Consider the following 23,943-nt stretch of genomic DNA (forward strand, 5'->3'; position numbering starts at 1 on the left):
ATAGTTAGTATTTACCCACTGTTACTGTGAATTTGTAGCTATTATTAATTTTATATATAATGTATGTGTGGTTCTTACATTTTCAATGGTTTTGCTAGGATTAGCAGAGTATGCGAGGCTGTATACGTTCACGTTTAGCCATATATATCAATAATAACAACATTTTGTGAAAGGGGTAACATGCTTTATGTGGCATGTTAAATTGGGTAACAAGCTGAAAAAGTTTGGGAACCACTGTGGTAGAGGGTGGTAGTGATGGTGGTAGAGGGTGGTTGTGATGGTGGTAGAGGGTGGTAGTGATGGTGGTAGAGGGTGGTAGTGATGGTGGTAGAGGGTGGTTGTGATGGTGGTAGAGGGTGGTAGTGATGGTGGTAGAGGGTGGTAGTGATGGTGGTAGAAGGTGGTAGTGATGGTGGTAGAGGGTGGTAGTGATGGTGGTAGAGGGTGGTAGTGATGGTGGTAGAAGGTGGGAGTGATGGTGGTAGAAGGTGGTAGTGGTTGTGATGGTGGTAGAGGGTGGTAGCAGTTGTAACAGTGGTAGAGTGTGGTAGTGATGGTGGTAGAGGGTGGTAGTGACAGTGGTAGAAGGTGGTAGTGATGGTGGTAGAGGATGGTAGTGACAGTGGTAGTGATGGTGGTAGAGGGTGGTAGTGATTGTGGTAGAGGGTAGAGCTACAAGAGCTCTCTGGACAATTTTTTTTTTTTTTTTTGCGACAGGGGTCTAGTGACTCTCAAGCTGGTTCTACTGCCATTAAAAATCAAAGAAGGGAAGTAAACCCCGGATAAGAATTTGGTACCTAAAGTGTAACTTTTCCATCCTCTCCCTTCCTCCCGTCCTCCATACACAACAAGTCTTCAATAAAGGTAAGTGTGATGTTATTTTTGTTTTATACTTGATTTCTCATTCTTTCTGTATGTAAATCTATATTTAATCTATAAAAAAAATCATTTTTGTTAATACTTTTGGGTGTCTCGAAAGGATTAATTGGAATTACATTATTTCTTATGGGGAAACTGGTTTCGTGAATTCCGACTTTCGGCAGACTCTCTGGAACGGACTAATCACGAAACTCGGGGGTCCACTGTATATTACAAGGATCTAATAAGAGAAAAGGTATCTGACATCTAATAAAGAAAAGATGAATGACAGTGTTGTGCACTTTGAGGAATAAGCCATAAACGCATAATAAAAATGGATATGATCAAGATACACTTGAGGTCATATAACTAGATCCTTCTTTTTTTTTTGTTGGAGTCAACCCCCAAACTTCTTAGGGGGTAAATAAAGCAGCAAAAAAAATATATACACACATTATAACAGTATACTCACTTTTCAAGCTTTACTTCAGGCAAAATGATCTTTTTGCTTGCTGATTCATTTACTGTTTTTTTCATATTTTTAAGTTGCAGTTTTTTCCTTTTGTATCCACTCACATCTGTTTGTTTGTTATATCTACTCTCTGCATGCATGGGGAATGTGGCACGTAACTTGCGCACAAGACTATTCACTTCCTGCTGACCTACAAAACACATAAATTATTAACATTATTTTCATTCATAAAATATCTGGTGCTAAAAACCATTTATAAACAGGATTCCTTCCCTATTACAATTTGTCATAACTTTCAAATCACAATACATCACAATTATACCATACTTGTGGCCTTCTCTCTCTCTCTTTGTCACCTAATCCTTAAGTACCTTCTCTTCTTCCATACATATAGTGAAAAACACACTAATCACTCCAACAATTTATCACCATCTGCTTTTAGCATTTTAGTCTTAATCTCCTCCACTTAAACTATTTTTCTCTACTTTCAACCTACTGTAACTGCTTCACTCACTTCCTTAATACTATCTTGAAGCTCTTCACTCATATCAACAGTAAATTTTTTTGCATATTTTATATGGTAATCTACACTTTTTTTTTTTTTTTTAACAAGTCGGCCATCTCTCACCCAGGCAAGGTGACCCAAAAAGAAAGAAAATTCCCAAAAAGAAATAATACTTTCATCATCATTCAACACTTTCACCTCACTCATATATATACATAATCACTGTTTTTGCAGAGGTGCTCAGAATACTACAGTTTAGAAGCATATACTGTATGTATAAAGATACACAACATATCCCTCCAAAGGTTGGTGGACAGCAACTACCCAGGGAGGTACTACCGTCCTGCTAAGTGAGTGTAAAATGAGAGCCTGTAATTGTTTTACAAGATGGTAGGATTGCTGGTGTCTTTTGTTTGTCTCATAAACATGCAAGATTGCAGGTAGGTCACACTACACATACATGTACATGTTAATTTATATACACTCATCTGAGTTTTCTTTGATTTTACCTTAATAGTTCTTGTTCTTATTACTTTTCCTTTTATATCCATGGGGAAGTGGAATAAGAATCTTTCCTCCATAAGCCATGCGTGTTGTAAAAGTCAACTAAAATGCCATGAACAATGGGCTAGTAACTCCTTTTCCTGTATAGCCTACTAAAAAGAAAAAGAAAATTACTACATATAATATGCACTTAAAATGTTACCTTTATTTCTCTAACACTTTTACATACCTCCTGCACTAACATTTCACCACTCTAATTCTTAGATAAATCCATTTACTCACCATTTTTTCCTCACTTTATTAATTGAAACTGTGGAGTTAATAAAAGTATTAGTCAGAGGGCAGAAGAGGGGTTGTTGAGGTGGTTTGGTCATTTAGAGAGAATGGATCAAAGTAGAATGACATGGAAAGCATATAAATCTATAGGGGAAGGAAGGAGGGGTAGGGGTCATCCTCTAAAGGGTTGGAGAGAGGGGGTAAAGGAGGTTTTGTGGGCAAGGGGCTTGGATTTCCAGCAAGCGTGCGTGAGCGTGTTAGATAGGAGTGAATGGAGACGAATGGTACTTGGGACCTGACGATCTGTTGGAGTGTGAGCAGGGCAATATTTAGTGAAGGGATTCAGGGAAACCGGTTATTTTCATATAGTCGGACTTGAGTCCTGGAAATGGGAAGTACAATGCCTGCACTTTAAAGGAGGGGTTTGGGATATTGGCAGTTTGGAGGGATATGTTGTGTATCTTTATATGTGTATGCTTCTAAACTGTTGTATTCTGAGCACCTCTGCAAAAACAGTGATAATGTGTGAGTGTGGTGAAAGTGTTGAATGATGATGAAAATATTTTTTGGGGGTGATTTTCTTTCTTTTTTGGGTCACCCTGCCTTGGTGGGAGACGGCAGACTTGTTGGAAAAAAAAAAAAAAACTTATTCCATATTTTTGACAAAGCCTTATCTATTCTTTCAATTGCTCTTCTTTTGCACTCCTTCACTTGACTTCAAAACTTCTCTTTCCCATGAACCATAATCTATTGTAAATTTTAAATTTTAAATTAACTTTTTCTCCTTTACCATCATTTTCCCCGCATCCTTGTAACAGTAATTTATATACCCTCTTGTGCCTACTCTCCTACAATTACAAACCTCTGCTGCTGCAAACACCAAAAATACATTCTTAAAACTGCACAACACCATTTTTTTTATATCTTTACCACTTGTTTCTCTCACTAACCAACCTTTCATTTAACTGTTCCTACCTCTCACTAACAATCTTGGTTTTATTTAACCAACAGTTTCCTTTCTTCCTCTATTCTACCTTCCTCTCACTGTCTACCACTTAGTAGTTATCAGACATACTTGTTACTTCTCTATAACATGTACATTACATACAAAGACCTACACTTCAGTCATTTATTCACCAGCACAGTCCAACAGACAGCTCTCATTTTGCACCTCACAGCTAATTAACAATTATCACTCACGTAAAAATGTATGCCAATGTAGTGAAAATTTGTAATGAATGAATGTAACAATTCACTACTCTGACCAAAGTTCAAACCTGCAGTCTGGAAGTTGGTCCAAGAATTAAAATCCTAGAATATACTGATAATTAGTTCAGCCTTCAACAGTACCTGTGAGGAAGATCAGAATGCCTCCCTCGGGAAGTTGTCGATGAATCTTACATGCCTTCTTGAATGCTTCTCCCAGGTAATCCTCAGGAGTTCGCTTGTTGTAGTGAAGAGTGACGTCAAACATTCTTGCATCAACCTGAAATTATAGGGCAAAGATTTTCAGTGTGTGATACAATTACAGTGGAACCTCAGTATACGACCAGCCCCCTACTTGAACAAAGCTCAGCACTCGACCAAACAAATACAACCTGACAGAACTTCACTGTAAACTATTTTGTGTTTCTTCGCATTTTTTGGTGTTTGTTTTTTTTTGCATTATTTGTATAAATAAGTCACCCTGGGGCCTACAAAGATTAGTGATAACAGCCAACCAAACAGAAAATTGGTTGGGAAGAGCTTGTACGACACTCAAATGGAGCAGCACTCGAACAGTCTTCTGGAATGGATTAAGGTCACATACCGAGGCTCCACTGTACATTCATATCTCATATACTACTTTAAAACCTCTGTAAATTTTATATATCATCATACAAGTTTTTGTTAACAACAGCCATACATATGAAGGACTGCATGTTGAACATTGTAGGATAATTCCCACTTTCGTGGGATTTCGAGGCAGTCATCATGAGAAATTTGAAAAATACTGTACAACAAAAAATGTAGGGTTAGAAATAACTAGTTACACTCAAAATCAACGTATTTGCTCTTTTGAGAGAAGGCACCATGATACTCATCCCTAATAATAAAACTAACATGCATGTTCCAAATTATGTTACTAACAGGTATACGAGTGAGTGAGCATAATAATCGCAAATTTTTCATTAAAAAGAATCTTTAAACAAGGCAGAATTGCTAAATTCCATGCATCAGTTCCCACATACACAAGTATATTGTATCTAAAAAGGTGGGCCATGAGCAGGATACTTGAAATGACTGGTGGGTTGTTTAATACATGTACTTGGTTGAGCAACACTACACTAATGTATTTCAAATGATTCTTAGATTTCATGCTGACATAAAAGTACCTTAATAACTGGAGGTTTGGGCTCCTTAAAGAGTCTAGGATTCTCAGTAAAGTCTTCAACCCTCAGTGTGGCTGACATAATGATGAGCTTTAGTGGCTTGCCCTTGGCCTGACGTCTAGGAATGATCCGTGAGAGAATGCCAATCAAAATGTCAGAAAAGACACTTCGCTCGTGGGCTTCATCAATGACTACCACTGAGTATTTCTTCAGTGTCGGATCCTGTTTGAAAAGTTTAAAAAACGCTAAGAGGATGTTGCTTTCGACATGCTAACAGAGTAATTATGATTATTAAACCAATATTGTTGTCAGAACATACATGGCATTTCATCCCTCCTTCTTGTGTAAGTCATAACTTCTGCTTGTGTTTCTAAACTTCATGCAATTACAAATTATTGAAACCATTTAAAGCATACACAGATAAACAGTTAGATCAACAGGAGATTAACATTTATTAGATACAGAGGCTTTAATGAAAGCTCAAATATTTTAACACATCAGAACATCAGTGCTATATATTCCGTGTCTTTGAATTAAGTACAGCCTCTCCTCACTTAGCAACATACTCGTTTACCAACCCCTTGGACTTACGATGGCCCCTCTGACCAGTATGCATACCTATGTAATGTATAACAGAGCTGATTTCCTCTATTCTGTTTATTACAATGTACAGTACACTGCTGTGTAGACATTTAAAAATACACCAGAAATGTTATAAATGGTACAAAGATGACATTAAAACAATAACAAAGATGGATGACACAGATTCACTATCATTATGGTATGCTCCTCACTTAGTGACGAATTTGTTTACCGACATGGTCTTAGGAACATAACTCCATCGTTAAGTGAGGAGAGGCTGTATATTAAAAATAGTGATGGCAGGAATGATACAAACAAAAATACAGAAGGGAAATGTTCAAACATATAGGACAGAACATAATAATCATCCTTCTTTGGTGGTAAATGGCTAATGTGATAATTTCTTTTATTTTACTGTTCTGCACATCCATATGTGCATTATTTTCTAAGGAGTTTCTACCAATAATTATCCTTCCTTGGTGGTAAATGGCTGTGGTAATTTCTGATAACCCAAAATAACACATTCAGTATCACTCATTCAATTGCAGTCCTGCCAGAAGTGTGCAGACATCAAAATTAAAAATGACCTTCCCAACTGCAACATCCCCACCTATCCTTTAGAATACAGCCACTATACACACTTTCCACCTCTCACTTAAATATTTTGAGAAAATGCTTAATGCATAAATAACTATGGCTTACCATTTGGATTTCCTTCAGCAAAACACCATCTGTCATAAATTTGATCTTTGTATCTGGAGTTGTATTCCCTTCAAACCGTATTTGGTAAGACACCTCTCTTGATGACAGATTCATTTCATGTGCAACTCTCTGAGACATTGATATTGCAGCCACACGCCTTGGCTCAGTGACACCGATCATCTTGCCATTACTAAAAGTCAAAATTAAATAACTTTAATGCATTTAATGCTACTCATCTGCATACAAAAAGAGAACACACAGACAACTCTTCTTTCAACAAACCGGCCATATCCCACCGAAGCAGGGTGACCCAAAAAGAAAAACAAAAGTTTATTTTTTTAACTTTAGTAATGTATACAGAAGAGGTTACTAGCCCTTTGCTCCCAGCATTTTAGTCGCCTCTTACGACATGCATGGTTTACAGAGGAAGAATTCTGTTCCACTTCCCCATGGAGAACACAGACAACTATTAATATAAAAAACAAAAAAATTCTGAAGATCAAGGATATGCAGTGAAGGTACTGAGTAAAATCTGTAACGAAAATAATGAGAATGAAATTACTTCAGAATATGAAATCGTAGCAGAAATAGGTCCTCTGTGAATAAATTTTATAAAAGTGTTAGATAGGATAGAATGGAGACAAGTGATTTTTAATGGAAATGCTGTTGAAGTGTGAGAAAGGTAATTTTATGAAGAGATTCAGGAAAACCAGTTAGCTGGACTCGAGTCCTGAAGGTGGGAAAGGCAGTACCGCAGTGCCTGCACTGGGAAGGAGGGATGGGGATGTTACAGTCAAAGGGTAATCTGATGGGAATGTTAGCTGAGGTGTAATCTGACTGTGATGTCAGCCCATATCTAGAAAAAGACACCAATTGCATGAATGATGGTGAGCGTTTTTTTCTTTGGGTTACCCTGCCTTTTAACAGGAAATGACCAAGTTAGAGGAAAAAAAATTAGATCTAAAGTTTCAAAATAATTAGCTAGTTAGGCATACCATGGGAAGAGATTAGTGCATAATAGATAGGGACAATTGTTAGGCAGCAAGAAACCACACAGAATGGAAATTCTGAGTGAAAATTCTGCAACTCTACCCAAAGATGAAAATATGAATATTCTGCAAAATACAGTAAGTTACATATAACACTGATGGATCTGGAAGTGTATATTAATGACTGCATACTTCTAACAAGTTCAATTAACTTACAGGATAGAAAAAATTGCTTATACATTAATTTCAACAGGAGTAAAAAACATGTAATGGTGGATAGGTGATACAACACTTCTTCAACAGGTGTCTCAGCATAAACAAATACATTATCAACCATTTTCAAATGAAAACAATAAATCAAAAGTATTTACAGAAATACTTTGGACTAACCCTTTTTACCAACCTTGTATATCCTGCCTCATACAGAAACTGGGGAACTTGTGTTGTCTTGCCACTACCTGTTGCTCCCACAATGACTGTTACAGGATTTTCGTTTATTGCTTCCATTATAGCTTGTTCCTCAGCTAGAATGGGAAGTCTGAGTCTTGCTGCTTGAATCTCAGTAGTACGTTGTAAGCTCATATATACTGCTGGCTTTGTTGGTTTATCCTTGGAGACCTCAGCAGTCTGTGCTTCATCTTGTTGCTTTTCTGCTGGCTTAATGTCATTCAAATCACCTATTTCCTGATTAGAGCATTTTTTATGTTGTTGAATATCATTTACTATTCCTCCTACAGAATTAGTCATATCTGGTTCCTCTTCTTCCACTTCACTCTCATCACTACTGCTGGATAATTCCTGTAAAATTCATTTAATTAACATATACATGTATATACAATATGGATTTAGAAAAGGCATATGATAGAGTGGATAGAGGAACAATGTGGCAGATGTTGCAAGTACAGTGGACCCCCGGTTAACGATATTTTTTCACTCCAGAAGTATGTTCAGGTGCCAGTACTGACCGAATTTGTTCCCATAAGGAATATTGTGAAGTACATTAGTCCATTTCAGACCCCCAAACATACACGTACAAACGCACTTACATAAATACACTTACATAATTGGTCGCATTCGGAGGTAATCGTTATGCGGGGGTCCACTGTATATGGAATAGGTGGTAAGTTATTAAATGCTATAAAGAGTTTTTATGAGGATAGTGAGGCTCAGGTTAGGGTGTGTAGAAGAGAGGGAGACTACTTCCCAATAAAAGTAGGTCTTAGACAGGGATTTGTAATGTCACCATGGTTGTTTAATATATTTATAGATGGGGTTGTAAAGGAAGTAAATGCTAGGGTGTTCGGGAGAGAGGTGGGATTAAATTTTGGGGAATCAAATTCAAAATGGGAATTGACACAGTTACTTTTTGCTGATGATACTGTGCTTATGAGAGATTCTAAAGAAAAATTGCAAAGGTTAGTGGATGAGTTTGGGAATGTGTGTAAAGGTAGAAAGTTGAAAGTGAACATAGAAAAGAGTAAGGTGATGAGGGTATCAAATGATTTAGATAAAGAAAAATTGGATATCAAATTGGGGAGGAGGAGTATGGAAGAAGTGAATGTTTTCAGATACATGTACTTGGGAGTTGACGTGTCAGCGGATGGATTTATGAAGGATGAGGTTAATCATAGAGTTGATGAGGAAAAAAAGGTGAGTGGTGCGTTGAGGTATATGTGGAGTCAAAAAACGTTATCTATGGAGGCAAAGAAGGGATTGTATGAAAGTATAGTAGTACCAACACTCTTATATGGGTGTGAAGCTTGGGTGGTAAATGCAGCAGCGAGGAGATGGTTGGAGGCAGTGGAAATGTCCTGTTTAAGGGCAATGTGTGGTGTAAATATTATGCAGAAAATTCGGAGTGTGGAAATTAGGAAAAGGTGTGGAGTTAATAAAAGTATTAGTCAGAGGGCAGAAGAGGGGTTGTTGAGGTGGTTTGGTCATTTAGAGAGAATGGATCAAAGTAGAATGACATGGAAAGCACATAAATCTGTAGGGGAAGGAAGGTGGGGTAGGGGTCGTCCTCGAAAGGGTTGGAGAGAGGGGGTAAAGGAGGTTTTGTGGGCAAGGGGCTTGGACTTCCAGCAAGCATGCGTGAGCGTGTTAGATAGGAGTGAATGGAGACGAACGGTACTTGGGACCTGACGATCTGTTGGAGAGTGAGCAGGGTAATATTTAGTGAAGGGATTCAGGGAAACTGGTTATTTTCATATATATATATATATATATATATATATATATATATATATATATAGATATATATATTTTATTATTATTATCACACTGGCCGATTCCCACAAAGGCAGGTGGCCCAAAAAAGAAAAACTTTCACCATCATTCACTCCATCACTGTCTTGCCAGAAGGGTGCTTTACACTACAGTTTTTAAACTGCAACATTAACACCCCTCCTTCAGAGTGCAGGCACTGTACTTCCCATCTCCAGGACTCAAGTCCGGCCTGCCGGTTTCCCTGAACCCCTTCATAAATGTTACTTTGCTCACACTCCAACAGCACGTCAAGTATTAAAAACCATTTGTCTCCATTCACTCCTATCAAACACGCTCACGCATGCCTGCTGGAAGTCCAAGCCCCTCGAACACAAAACCTCCTTTACCCCCTCTCTCCAACCTTTCCTAGGCCGACCCCTACCCCGCCTTCCTTCCACTACAGACTGATACACTCTTGAAGTCATTCTGTTTCGCTCCATTCTCTCTACATGTCCGAACCACCTCAACAACCCTTCCTCAGCCCTCTGGACAACAGTTTTGGTAATCCCGCACCTCCTCCTAACTTCCAAACTACGAATTCTCTGCATTATATTCACACCACACATTGCCCTCAGACATGACATCTCCACTGCCTCCAGCCTTCTCCTCGCTGCAACATTCATCACCCATGCTTCACACCCATATAAGAGCGTTGGTAAAACTATACTCTCATACATTCCCCTCTTTGCCTCCAAGGACAAAGTTCTTTGTCTCCACAGACTCCTAAGTGCACCACTCACTCTTTTCCCCTCATCAATTCTATGATTCACATCATCTTTCATAGACCCATCCGCTGACACGTCCACTCCCAAATATCTGAATACATTCACCTCCTCCATACTCTCTCCCTCCAATCTGATATTCAATCTTTCATCACCTAATCTTTTTGTTATCCTCATAACCTTACTCTTTCCTGCATTCACCTTTAATTTTCTTCTTTTGCACACCCTACCAAATTCATCCACCAATCTCTGCAACTTCTCTTCAGAATCTCCCAAGAGCACAGTGTCATCAGCAAACAGCAGCTGTGACAACTCCCACTTTGTGTGTGATTCTTTATCTTTATCCACACCTCTTGCCAAGACCCTCGCATTTACTTCTCTTACCCCATCTATAAATATATTAAACAACCACGGTGACATCACACATCCTTGTCTAAGGCCTACTTTTACTGGGAAAAAATTTCCCTCTTTCCTACATACTCTAACTTGAGCCTCACTATCCTCGTAAAAACTCTTCACTGCTTTCAGTAACCTACCTCCTACACCATACACTTGCAACATCTGCCACATTGCCCCCCTATCCACCCTGTCATACCCCTTTTCCAAATCCATAAATGCCACAAAGACCTCTTTAGCCTTATCTAAATACTGTTCACTTATATGTTTCACTGTAAACACCTGGTCCACACACCCCCTACCTTTCCTAAAGCCTCCTTGTTCATCTGCTATCCTATTCTCCGTCTTACTTTTAATTCTTTCAATAATAACTCTACCATACACTTTACCAGGTATACTCAGCAGACTTATCCCCCTATAATTTTTGCACTCTCTTTTATCCCCTTTGCCTTTATACAAAGGAACTATGCATGCTCTCTGCCAATCCCTAGGTTTACCTGGAGTTTACCTGGAGAGAGTTCCGGGGGTCAACGCCCCCGCGGCCCGGTCTGTGACCAGGCCTCCTGGTGGATCAGAGCCTGATCAACCAGGCTGTTGCTGCTGGCTGCACGCAAACCAACGTACGAGCCACAGCCCGGCTGATCAGGAACTGACTTTAGGTGCTTGTCCAGTGCCAGCTTGAAGACTGCCAGGGGTCTGTTGGTAATCCCCCTTATGTGTGCTGGGAGGCAGTTGAACAGTCTCGGGCCCCTGACACTTATTGTATGGTCTCTTAACGTGCTAGTGACACCCCTGCTTTTCATTGGGGGGATGGTGCATCGTCTGCCAAGTCTTTTGCTTTCGTAGTGAGTGATTTTCGTGTGCAAGTTCGGTACTAGTCCCTCTAGGATTTTCCAGGTGTATATAATCATGTATCTCTCCCTCCTGCGTTCCAGGGAATACAGGTTTAGGAACCTCAAGCGCTCCCAATAATTGAGGTGTTTTATCTCCGTTATGCGCGCCGTGAAAGTTCTCTGTACATTTTCTAGGTCGGCAATTTCACCTGCCTTGAAAGGTGCTGTTAGTGTGCAGCAATATTCCAGCCTAGATAGAACAAGTGACCTGAAGAGTGTCATCATGGGCTTGGCCTCCCTAGTTTTGAAGGTTCTCATTATCCATCCTGTCATTTTTCTAGCAGATACGATTGATACAATGTTATGGTCCTTGAAGGTGAGATCCTCCGACATGGTCACTCCCAGGTCTTTGATGTTGGTGTTTCGCTCTATTTTGTGGCCAGAATTTGTTTTGTACTCTGATGAAGATTTAATTTCCTCATGATTACCATATCTGAGTAATTGAAATTTCTCATCGTTGAACTTCATATTGTTTTCTGCAGCCCACTGAAAGATTTGGTTGATGTCCGCCTGGAGCTTTGCAGTGTCTGCAATGGAAGACACTGTCATGCAGATTCGGGTGTCATCTGCAAAGGAAGACACGGTGCTGTGGCTGACATCCTTGTCTATGTCGGATATGAGGATGAGGAACAAGATGGGAGCGAGTACTGTGCCTTTTGGAACAGAGCTTTTCACCGTAGCTGCCTCGGACTTTACTCTGTTGACGACTACTCTCTGTGTTCTGTTAGTGAGGAAATTATAGATCCATCGACCGACTTTTCCTGTTATTCCTTTAGCACGCATTTTGTGCGTTATTACGCCATGGTCACACTTGTCGAAGGCTTTTGCAAAGTCTGTATATATTACATCTGCATTCATTTTGTCTTCTAGTGCATTTAGGACTTGTCGTAGTGATCCAATAGCTGAGACAGACAGGAGCGACCTTACCCTCTTCCATACATTTATTAAATAATTGCACCAACCACTCCAAAACTATATCCCCACCTGCTTTTAACATTTCTATCTTTATCCCATCAATCCCGGCTGCCTTACCCCCTTTCATTTTACCTACTGCCTCACGAACTTCCCCACACTCACAACTGGCTCTTCCTCACTCCTACAAGATGTTATTCCTCCTTGTCCTATACACGAAATCACAGCTTCCCTATCTTCATCAACATTTAACAATTCCTCAAAATATTCCCTCCATCTTCCCAATACCTCTAACTCTCCATTTAATAACTCTCCTCTCCTATTTTTAACTGACAAATCCATTTGTTCTCTAGGCTTTCTTAACTTGTTAATCTCACTCCAAAACTTTTTCTTATTTTCAACAAAATTTGTTGATAACATCTCACCCACTCTCTCATTTGCTCTCTTTTTACATTCCTTCACCACTCTCTTAACCTCTCTCTTTTTCTCCATATACTCTTCCCTCCTTGCATCACTTCTACTTTGTAAAAACTTCTCATATGCTAACTTTTTCTCCCTTACTACTCTCTTTACATCATCATTCCACCAATCGCTCCTCTTCCCTCCCGCACCCACTTTCCTGTAACCACAAACTTCTGCTGAACACTCTAACACTACATTTTTAAACCTACCCCATACCTCTTCGACCCCATTGCCTATGCTCTCATTAGCCCATCTATCCTCCAATAGCTGTTTATATCTTACCCTAACTGCCTCCTCTTTTAGTTTATAAACCTTCACCTCTCTCTTCCCTGATACTTCTATTCTCCTTGTATCCCATCTACCTTTTACTCTCAGTGTAGCTACAACTAGAAAGTGATCTGATATATCTGTGGCCCCTCTATAAACATGTACATCCTGAAGTCTACTCAACAGTCTTTTATCTACCAACACATAATCCAACAAACTACTGTCATTTCGCCCTACATCATATCTTGTATACTTATTTATCCTCTTTTTCTTAAAATATGTATTACTTATAACTAAACCCCTTTCTATACAAAGTTCAATCAAAGGGCTCCCATTATCATTTACACCTGGCACCCCAAACTTACCTACCACACCCTCTCTAAAAGTTTCTCCTCCTACTTTAGCATTCAGGTCCCCTACCACAATTACTCTCTCACTTGGTTCAAAGGCTCCTATACATTCACTTAACATCTCCCAAAATCTCTCTCTCTCCTCTGCATTCCTCTCTTCTCCAGGTGCATACACGCTTATTATGACCCACTTCTCTCATCCAACCTTTACTTTAATCCACATAATTCTTGAATTTACACATTCATATTCTCTTTTCTCCTTCCATAACTGATCATTCAACATTACTGCTACCCCTTCCTTTGCTCTAACTCTCTCAGATACTCCAGATTTAATCCCATTTATTTCCCCCCACCGAAACTCCCCTACCCCCTTCAGCTTTGTTTCGCTTAGGGCCAGGACATCCAACTTCTTTTCATTCATAACATCAGCAATCATCTGTTTCTTGTCATCCGCACTACATCCACGCACATTTAAGCATCCCAGTTTTATAAAGTTTTTCTTCTTCTCTTTTTTAGTAAATGTCTACAGGAGAAGGGGTTACTAGCCCATTGCTCCCGGCATTTTAGTCGCCTCATACGACACACATGGCTTACGGAGGAAAGATTCTTTTCCACTTCCCCATGGACAATAGAAGAAATAAAGAAGAACAAGAGCTATTTAGAAAAAGGAGAAAAACCTAGATGTATGTATATATATATGCATGTGCGTGTCTGTGAAGTGTGACCAAAGTGTAAGTAGGAGTAGCAAGATATCCCTGTTATCTAGCGTGTTTATGAGACAGAAAAAGAAAACAGCAATCCTACCATCATGCAAAACAGTTACAGGTTTCTGTTTCACAGTCATCTGGCAGGACGGTAGTACTTCCCTGGGTGGTTGCTGTCTACCAACCTACTACCTATTATATATATATATATTATATATATATATATATATATATATATATACTACCTATTATATATATATATATATATATATATATATATATATATATATATATATATATATATATATATATATACACATATATACAGTGGACCCCAACATTCGATAAATCCGACATTCGATGCATTTTAATGCAAAAATTTCGCCTCGACATTTGATGGAAAACCCAACGTTCAATACGATTCGTACGAGACGTGTCCACGTGTGGCCTGAACTGCCCCGTGTGTGCCAGTGTTTACAAGCCAGCCAGTGTGCGCGCATCTAAGGATACATTCAGTACATTCCATATTATCACTGTTTTTGGTGCTTGTTTCTGCAAAATAAGTAACCATGGGCCCCAAGAAAGCTTCTAGTGCCAACCCTTCGAAAAAAAAGGTGCTAATGACTATTGAAATGAAGAAAGAGATAATTGCAAAGTACGAAAGTGGAGTGCGTGTCAGAGTGCATGATGATTTGGTAAAGAAATTGCCTGCAACTAGTGGTGATGTGAGTGAATTTAAGGCCAGCAAAGGTTGGTTTGAAAGATTTAAAAATCGTAGTGGCATACACAGTGCGGTAAAGCATGGTGAGGCTGCCAGTTCAAGTCCTAATGGAAGGGGATTACCCTTCTAAACACTAACACCATCCACACACTCCCCTCCTCCCATCCCATCAATCATCACCAGATCTTTATTAAAGGTAAGTGTCAATTATTCTATTGTTATTAATCTATTGTTATTGTTGTTATTGTAATTATTCTATTGCATTAAACTTAATATTTCATGTAGTAAAGTTTTCTTTTCATACTTTTGGGTGTCTTGCATGGATTAATTTGATTTCCATTATTTCTCATGGGGAAAATTAATTCGACTTTCGATATTTTCGACATTCGATGAGCTCTCAGGAACGGATTAATATCGAATGTCGGGGGTCCACTGTATGTACATATTTTTTCTCTTTTTAACTTTAGTAACTTATACAGGAGAAGGGGTTACTAGTCCCTTGCTCCCGGCATTTTAGTCACCTCTTACGACACACATGGCTTATGTCTCATAAGAAGCTACTAAAATGTCAGGAGCAAGAGGCTAGGAACCTGTTCTCCTCTATACATTACTAAATTTATAAAGAGAAACTTTTGTTTTTCTTTTTGGGCCACCCTGCCTCAGTAGGATACAGCCGATGAGTTGAAAGATTTATATTTGTATTTACAGTGGACCCCCGGTTATTATAATTAACCCGTTCCAGAGAGTGTGACTAAAGCTGAATTTGACAATGTTCAAATTCATTTTCCACATAAGAAATAATGTAAATCTAATTAATCCGTTCCAGAAACCCAAAAGTATTAAAAAAAGTAAGTTTTTTTACATGAAATATACATTTACCTATACAGAAAACAATGAGACATGAAGAATAAAACAATAATAACATGACACTTACCTTTATTGAAGACTTGTTGATGTATGGAAGATGGGAGGAGGGGAGAGGATGGAGGAGTTAGTATTGTTTGGAAGGGGAATCCCCTTCCATAAAGATTTCAGGTACCAAGTCCTTTTCTGGGGTTACTTCCCTAGTTTGTTTTTTAATGCCACTAGGACCAGCTTGAGAGTCACTGGACCCCTGTCACTCAAAAAACTGTTCCAGAGCCTTGTTTCTTGCATTTCTTTAAAATTTCCCTAAAATGGGACACGACATTGTCATTGTACATGTTGCCAACACGGCCTGTAACAGCTTTGTCAGGGTGATGTTCATCCATAAATGTTTGCACCCCACACCACTTTGCACAAATGTCCTTAATCTCTGAAGAAGGCACCGCCTTCCATCTCTCTTCCTCCTCCTCTGAAGCAATTTCCTGAGCTGTGGTCTGTTGTTGTTGCAGATGAAGGCCTGGTTAGCTCTTCATTGTGTACCTCCACCAACTCTTCCACATCCTCGCCACTCACATCCAACCCTATGGAATTCCCCAATGCCACAATACTTTCCACAACTGCCATAGGCTCATCAGGGTCAGCTCCAAACCCTTCAAACTCCCTCTCTTGGACACATTCTGATCACAATTTTCTCCAAGCAGAGTTCAAAGTCCTGGAAGTAACTCCCTCCCAAGCCTTACCTATAAGGTTTTTGCAATGAAGGATACTGAAGTGATCTTTCCAGAACTCTCTTAGGGTCAATTCAGTGTCTGAGGTTATGTCAAAGCACCTTTGAAACATCGCTTTGGTGTAGAGTCTTTTGAAGTTTGAAATGACCTGCTGGTCCATGGGCTGGATGAGAGGAGTGGTATTAACCCTTTGACTGTTTCCGACGTATAAATACGTCTTACGAGCCAATGTTTCTGACGTATTTATACGCATAAATTCTAGCAGCTTCAAATCAAGCAGGAGAAAGCTGGTAGGCCCACATGTGAGAGAATGGGTCTCCATGGTCAGTGTGCACCATATAAAAAAAATCGGGGAGCCAGTGGTGCATTGTGGGAATGCCATTTCAGTTGTCATTTTTCAGCATGTCTAGCGGTAAGAAATATGTGATTCCCCAGCAAATCTGGGACTCTTCTCTTCCCAAGTGATGCTCTAACACAGATGGAAGTGTCAGTGAAGATCAATTTCATGATTTGGAGGAGTTTGAGACCAAAAGCAATGGAGGATGAGGATGAGGAGGATGATGATGATGATGATGATGATGATGATGATGATGATGATGATGATGATGATGATGATGATGATGATGATGATGATGATTATGATTATTATGATTATGATGATTATTATGATGATGATGATGATGATGATGATGATGATGATGATGATGATGATGATGATGATGATGATGATGATGATGATGATGATGATGATGATGATGATGATGATGATGATGATGATGATGATGATGATGATGATGATGATGATGATGATGATGATGATGATGATGATGATGATGATGATGATGATGATGATGATGATGATGATGATGATGATGATGATGATGATGATGATGATGATGATGATTTTGTTTGTTTGTTTTTGTAAACAAGTTTTGTAAACAATATATTGATAATTATGTATGTGTGCTTATTGTGTTGTATACAACGAGTGTACAGTGGACCCCCGCATAACGATGGCATCACATAGCGATTATTTCGCATACTGCTTACTTTAATTGCAAAAATTTTGCCTCACATACCGCTTAAAAACCCGCTTACCGATTTTCGTCCGAGACGCGTCCAATGTGCGGCCTGAGCCACGCTCACATGTTCCGCCGGTGGCATTGTTTACCAGCCAGCCTCCGAGGTAACATCCAAGCATACAATCAGAATATTTCGTATTATTACAGTGTTTTCGGTGCTTTTTCTGGAAAATAAGTGACCATGGGCCCCAAGAAAGCTTCTAGTGCCAACCCTACAGCAATAAGGGTGAGAATTACAATAGAGATGAAGAAAAAGATCATTGATAAGTATGAAAGTGGAGTGCATGTCTCCGAGCTGGCCAGGTTGTATAATAAACCCCAATCAACCATCGCTACTATTGGTGGTACAGCTGCTGCTGCTGCTGCACTGTCAGCTGCTGCTGCTGCTGTAGCACCGTTGTTGGTGTGGCTTATTGAGAATACCAAGAAACAATTAACCCCAGAGGATTTGCCACCCAGGATAACCCAAAAAAGTCAGTGTCATCGAAGACTGTCTAACTTATTTCCATTGGGGTCCTTAATCTTGTCTCCCAGGATGCAACCCACACAAGTCGACTAACACCCAGGTGAACAGGGAAAAATGCCTGGAACTAGTGCTCATATTGGTGAATTTAAAGCCAGCAAAGGTTGGTTTGAGAGATTTAAGAATCGTAGTGGCATACACAGTGTGATAAGGCCTGTTCTGGAAGAAAATGCCAAACAGGACCTACAGTACTCAGGAGGAAAAGGCACTCCCAGGACACAGTGTCTCATCAGTCATTGCTGCATCTTCAATAAAGGTAAGTGTCATTTATTCTTCATTTAGTAGACTAGTACATGCACAATATATACTGTGCATGTACTACTCTACTATTGTGCATGTATCCTCCTCTTTGTGTGTGGGAAAATGTATATTTCATGTGGTAAAATTTTTTTTTTCATACTTTTGGGTGTCTTGCACGGATTAATTTTATTTCCATTATTTCTTATGGGGAAAATTCATTCACATAACGATTATTTCGCATAACAATTACCCCTCTTGCACGGATTAAAATCGTTAACCGGGGGTCCACTGTATATATATACATTGCACCTTACTTTGGTTATTGTGTTGTATACAACGAGTGTATATATATACATTGCACCTTACTTTGGTCTCATAGGCCACATAAGTTATGTGAAAAAATAAAATAGTGAAAAAAACAAAAAACCTTCAATTACAAGTAAACTAAAGTTTACAGGGTGAGCGGCAGTCGCCGCTGTTGCCATACGCGGCTCATTTTCTGCAAACTTCACGGCTCTATATCTCGGTAAGTACCAATGGCAAAAATTTTTTTTTTGGACTAAAACACTCAGAAAAATAATCTTAACATTTTCATAAGAAAAAATAATTTTTTTTTTTTTTAATATTTGGCGACATAGAATGACAGTTTCAGAGAGGGGCCTGAAACAGTCAAAGGGTTAAGGGGCAAGAACTTCACTGTGATGAAACAAAACTCCTCCACCATTTGGTCATCCAAGTCTGGAGGATGAGCAGGAGTACTGTCCACTACCAGGAGGCATTTGAGTTCCAACTTATTTTCCAGGAGGTATTTCTTCACACTCGGACCAAACACTTCATTGAACCAATCAAGGAAAATTTCCCTCGTGACCCATGCCTTACTGTTAGCCTTCCACATTACACACAATTTACTCTTGGCGACACTGTTTTTCTTAAAAACTCTGGGATTTTCAGAGTGATACACCAGTAAAGGCTTCACTACTAGCATTGCTATAGAACATGAGAGTTTGCCTATCTTTCATAGATTTGTGTCCTGGGAGTGCCTTTTCCTCCTGCGTAATGTAGGTCCTTTTGGCATTTTCTTCCAAAAGAGGCCTGTTTTGTCACAACTGAACACTTGCTGGGGTTTGAATTGTTCAGCCTCTATGTACCTCTTGAATTCCTGAACATATTTTTCAGCAGCATATTTGTCAGAACTTGCAGCCTCACCATGCCTTACCACACTGTGTATGTCACTACGCTTCTTAAATCTCTCAAACCAGCCTTTGTTGGCCTTAACCCTTTGACTGTCGCGGCCGTATATATACGTTTGTGAGGTACCGTGTTTGACGTATATATACTCATAAATTCTAGCGGCTTCAAATCAGGCAGGAGAAAGCTAGTAGGCCCACATGTGAGAGAATGGGTCTGTGTGGTCAGTGTGCACCACATAAAAAAAATCCTGGAGCACGCAGTGCATAATGAGAAAAAAAAAACTCCGACCGTTTTTTTTAATTAAAATGCCGACTTTGTGGTCTATTTTCGTATAGTATTTGTGGTTGTATTCTCGTTTTCATGGTCTCATTTGATAGAATGGAAACTATATTATAGAAATGGAGGTGATTTTGATTAATTTTACTATAAAAAGAACCTGGAAATGGAGCACAAAGTACAGGAAATGTTTGATTTTTGCCGATGTTCAAAAGTAAACAAATGATGTCATTGTCCAATAAATGTCCAAATAGCCATTCTAATACGCAGTCATGAATGGGTTGATGTAATTTTTACAATTATTACAGTATTGCAGTAGTCTGCATAACAGTAAATCTTCTATTTTTTGTTTGAATAAAATTTCAAAATAAAAAGCAAGAGTAATATCACAGGGACCTGGAGACATGACTGATGAACAAAGAAAATCTTATTTTAGAGCCAGGAATGTCTGCATTGTTCATTCTGGACCTTATTTTGAAATTGTCGTATTTTTTAATTTTCGTGAAATTGGCCAAATTGCAAATTTCTGACCATGTTATTGGGTAGTTGAAATCGGTAAATGGGCAGTTTCTTGTGCTCAATCGATAGAAAAAATAGAGTTCTGAAGAAATAGTTATGAGTTTGGTTGACTGGAATAACGGAATTAGCCGAAAATAGGGCTCAAAGTGGGCGAAATTGCCGATTTTTAAATATCGCCGAAGTCGCTAACTTCGCGAGAGCGTAATTCCGTCAGTTTTCCATCAAATTTCGTTTTTTTGGTGTCTTTACAATCGGGAAAAGATTCTCTATCATTTCATAAGAAAAAATAATTTTTTTTTTTTCGAATATTTTGCGACACCAGGAGCAACTTCAGGATTGGGCCCTTCGACAGTCAAAGGGTTAAATTCACTAACATCAGAACTAGTTCCAGGCATTTTCTTTACAAGATCATCATGCAACTGCCTTGCCTTTTCACAAATTATTGACTGCTAACTGTTTTTGGTTGATCCACACCAACAACAGTCTCCACATCTTCGAGTATTTGCAATCTCTGTTTTGTGAGCATATTTGCACCTTTTCCTAGGTAGTAGGTTGGTAGACAGCAACCGCCCTGGGAAGTACTACCGTCCTGCCAAGTGAATGTAAAACTGAAGCCTGTAATTGTTTTACACGATGGAAGGATTGCTGGTGTCTTTTTTTTTTCTGTCTCATACACATGCAAGATTTCAGTACGTCTTGCTACTTCTACTTACACTTAGGTCACACTACACATACATGTACAAGCATTTATATATACACACACCCCTTTGGGTTTTCTTCTATTTTCTTTCTAGTTCTTGTTCTTGTTTATTTCCCCTTACCTCCATGGGAAAGTGGAACAGAATTCTTCCTCCGTAAGCCATGCGTGTTGTAAGAGGTGACTAAAATGCCGGGAGCAAGGGGCTAGTAACCCCTTTTCCTGTATATATTACTAAATGTAAAAGGAGAAACTTTCGTTTTTTCTTTTGGGCCACTCCGCCTCGGTGGGATACGGCCGGTGTGTTGAAAGAAAGAAAGAATTTGCACCTTTCGCAACAACAGCTTCCTTATTTCCTTTTTCTTGGCCACGATGGAAGCGATGATTGTATGGGGTTTCTTATACAACCTGGCAAGCTCTGCCACACGTACTCCACTTTCATATTTTGCAATGATGTCTTTCTCGAATTCTACAGTGTTTCTCACCTTCTTTACTAAAGGGCTGGCACTAGAAGCTTTCTTTGGGCCCATGGTGGCTTATTTAGCAGCTAAAAGCACAAAAAAGAATGGAATATTATGAAATGTATTGTATGAACACATAGGGTGACGGTCACTCACTGATAAACAATGGCAGACTGACTGTGAATGGTGTAAGATGGTGTGTGGGGCTGCTCAGGGCTGCTCGTATGCATTTGGGACGAACAACTATTACCAAGGTAAATGACGATCACCGAGCCAATATTCTGACTAAAAAACTTACGATTACTGAATATTACGAAATCCGACGACTATGATATCCAGGGGTCCACTGTACGTTTATTTAGTTATTCCACCATAACAGATGCTGTGAGAAAATTAAGTTGACTACTTACGTAAACAGCTAACCTCACTTTAGCAAAGGCAGACTTTAATACTTAATTCAACATGAATACAGGAGACAAAACTTAAATTGAAATCTAAGTGACTCATAATAAAACCCTAAATGCCTTACCAGATGCATTCAACATACAGCAAAATCTCACCCCAAGTCTGACAATGTTTGGGTCATCATTCTTTTCCTGCTCCACCTCTTCTTCATTAGGTTTTTTTCTCTTCCGTCCCCTCACACTGCTCAGCACCTTTCCTTCCTCTTCCTTCACTTCGTTCGTAAAAGTTGTATAATCTTCAGCTAAAAACTTTTTCCTTCCAAGCGTCTGGGTCACTTGAAGCTGTGTCAACTTCAGCAGATCCTTGGGGTCAGCCTTGACCTCCTGTAGTGCTGCGAGGAGACTGGCATGCTACCATGATAAATAAAATATTGTGTTTAATCTCTGATTTAATAAAGATGATATGCGTTGTCTTTAAACAGGCACAAACTTATGCATAACCATAAAAACAAAATTAGCATATATACATACTGTATTGGTAAATTTATATATATCATGATATATAACTACTGTACAATGATAAAAAGATTTTATGTAGCACAGTACATACATTCTCCTTTTTATTTTTTTGGTCAACAATTTTCTCCAGTTTTTTTCTTTTTTTCTTAGACAGAAGCTTAACCGGAGTCGCATTTTTATCACGTAACTTTCTTGTGGCACGCTTTTTGGATGGAAGAACCAGGGCATTGCTAGAGTCATATTTTTCTGATGATTCAAGCTCAACTGTAATCTGAAAAAAAAAATTTGGCTGAAGATATTTTAAGATTGTTATATGACGTGCAGAGAAATTGAATACAGACTTGTTCACTAAAATGCTTGCCATCATTTAATCAAACCAATGTCAATTAAGAAAAGGCTTGACTTTCAAGAATTACACTAACCAACAAAATTTAACTTTTTATCTAATTCAAAAACCAAATTAGTTGTTTGAAGCAAATTTTTATGTGCTGAGCATAACTCTGAGCTTGTTTGGTCTTTATCATGTAAGGTTTTTTTCAATCTTATGATCAATATTTTGGTTATTGAAGGTTGAAGAACCACATGACATATGTTATCTAACAGTCACAGATATTATATTATGCACAGAGAGATAAGATAAGATAAGATAAGATTTCGTTCGGATTTTTAACCCCGGAGGGTTAGCCACCCAGGATAACCCAAGAAAGTCAGTGCGTCATAGAGGACTGTCTAACTTATTTCCATTGGGGTCCTTAATCTTGTCCCCCAGGATGCGACCCACACCAGTCGACTAACACCCAGGTACCTATTTGCTGCTAGGTGAACAGGACAACAGGTGTAAGGAAACGTGTCGAAATGTTTCCACCCGCCGGGAATCGAACCCGGGCCCTCCGTGTGTGAAGCGGAAGCTTTAGCCACCAGGCCACCGGGCCTGGTGGTACATGCCTGAGGTACATGCAATGATAAAAACTAATCTGTCTTAAAGATTGCCTAGTATACATGTCCTAATGTTTAGTTATGTGTCTTTCCAAACTACTTGTCAGCATCCGTTACCAAGGTTTATATCCAAGTACTTGTATCCTTTTTAGTAAGCAAATAAGTTTATTTAGGTATAAACACACATAAGTACAATCATCAGAGTAACATATACTATTATATACTGATAAATATAAGGCATTTTATTGCGATGACCCGTCCATCTGTGACTTTATTAATTCTAATCAAAGTGTGAGAATTATCAGACTTCATCAAGTCCCTGATGAGTGAGACAGCATCAAGGCACTTCCACCGAAAACCACCAGTTCATTAACAAATCAAAGTTTTATTACCTTTTTGAGCTCAGAATCATCAGTGACATAAACTGCCTTTTCCTTGTATTTCCGTCTTGCTCTTCCCATCTTCCTACGTCCTGGTGGTGGTGATAAGACACTAGGTTCTCCTCCGCATGGATTTGTTTACATTTGTTGCTGTCTCAGGGTGATGACACA

General features: G+C 39.1%; 1 protein-coding gene across 2 annotated transcripts in view; it reads right to left on the minus strand.

Moving 5' to 3' along the window:
* The window catches only part of kz (putative ATP-dependent RNA helicase kurz), an 85,299-nt gene extending 61,356 nt beyond the window's left edge, over positions 1 to 23,943 (minus strand). For both annotated transcript variants that reach the window (XM_070083656.1, XM_070083655.1), the window contains exons 1-8: positions 23,785 to 23,943; positions 22,548 to 22,727; positions 22,094 to 22,348; positions 7,664 to 8,058; positions 6,272 to 6,461; positions 4,991 to 5,209; positions 3,966 to 4,101; positions 1,331 to 1,520 (exon numbers count right to left, since the gene is read on the minus strand). In XM_070083656.1, coding sequence (XP_069939757.1) covers positions 1,331 to 1,520; positions 3,966 to 4,101; positions 4,991 to 5,209; positions 6,272 to 6,461; positions 7,664 to 8,058; positions 22,094 to 22,348; positions 22,548 to 22,727; positions 23,785 to 23,853 — 1,634 coding nt within the window. In that variant the 5' untranslated portion in view covers positions 23,854 to 23,943. The remainder of the gene's footprint in view (positions 1 to 1,330; positions 1,521 to 3,965; positions 4,102 to 4,990; positions 5,210 to 6,271; positions 6,462 to 7,663; positions 8,059 to 22,093; positions 22,349 to 22,547; positions 22,728 to 23,784) is intronic.

This window comes from Cherax quadricarinatus, chromosome 10 (assembly GCF_038502225.1).
Source record: "Cherax quadricarinatus isolate ZL_2023a chromosome 10, ASM3850222v1, whole genome shotgun sequence".
NCBI lineage: Eukaryota > Metazoa > Arthropoda > Malacostraca > Decapoda > Parastacidae > Cherax > Cherax quadricarinatus.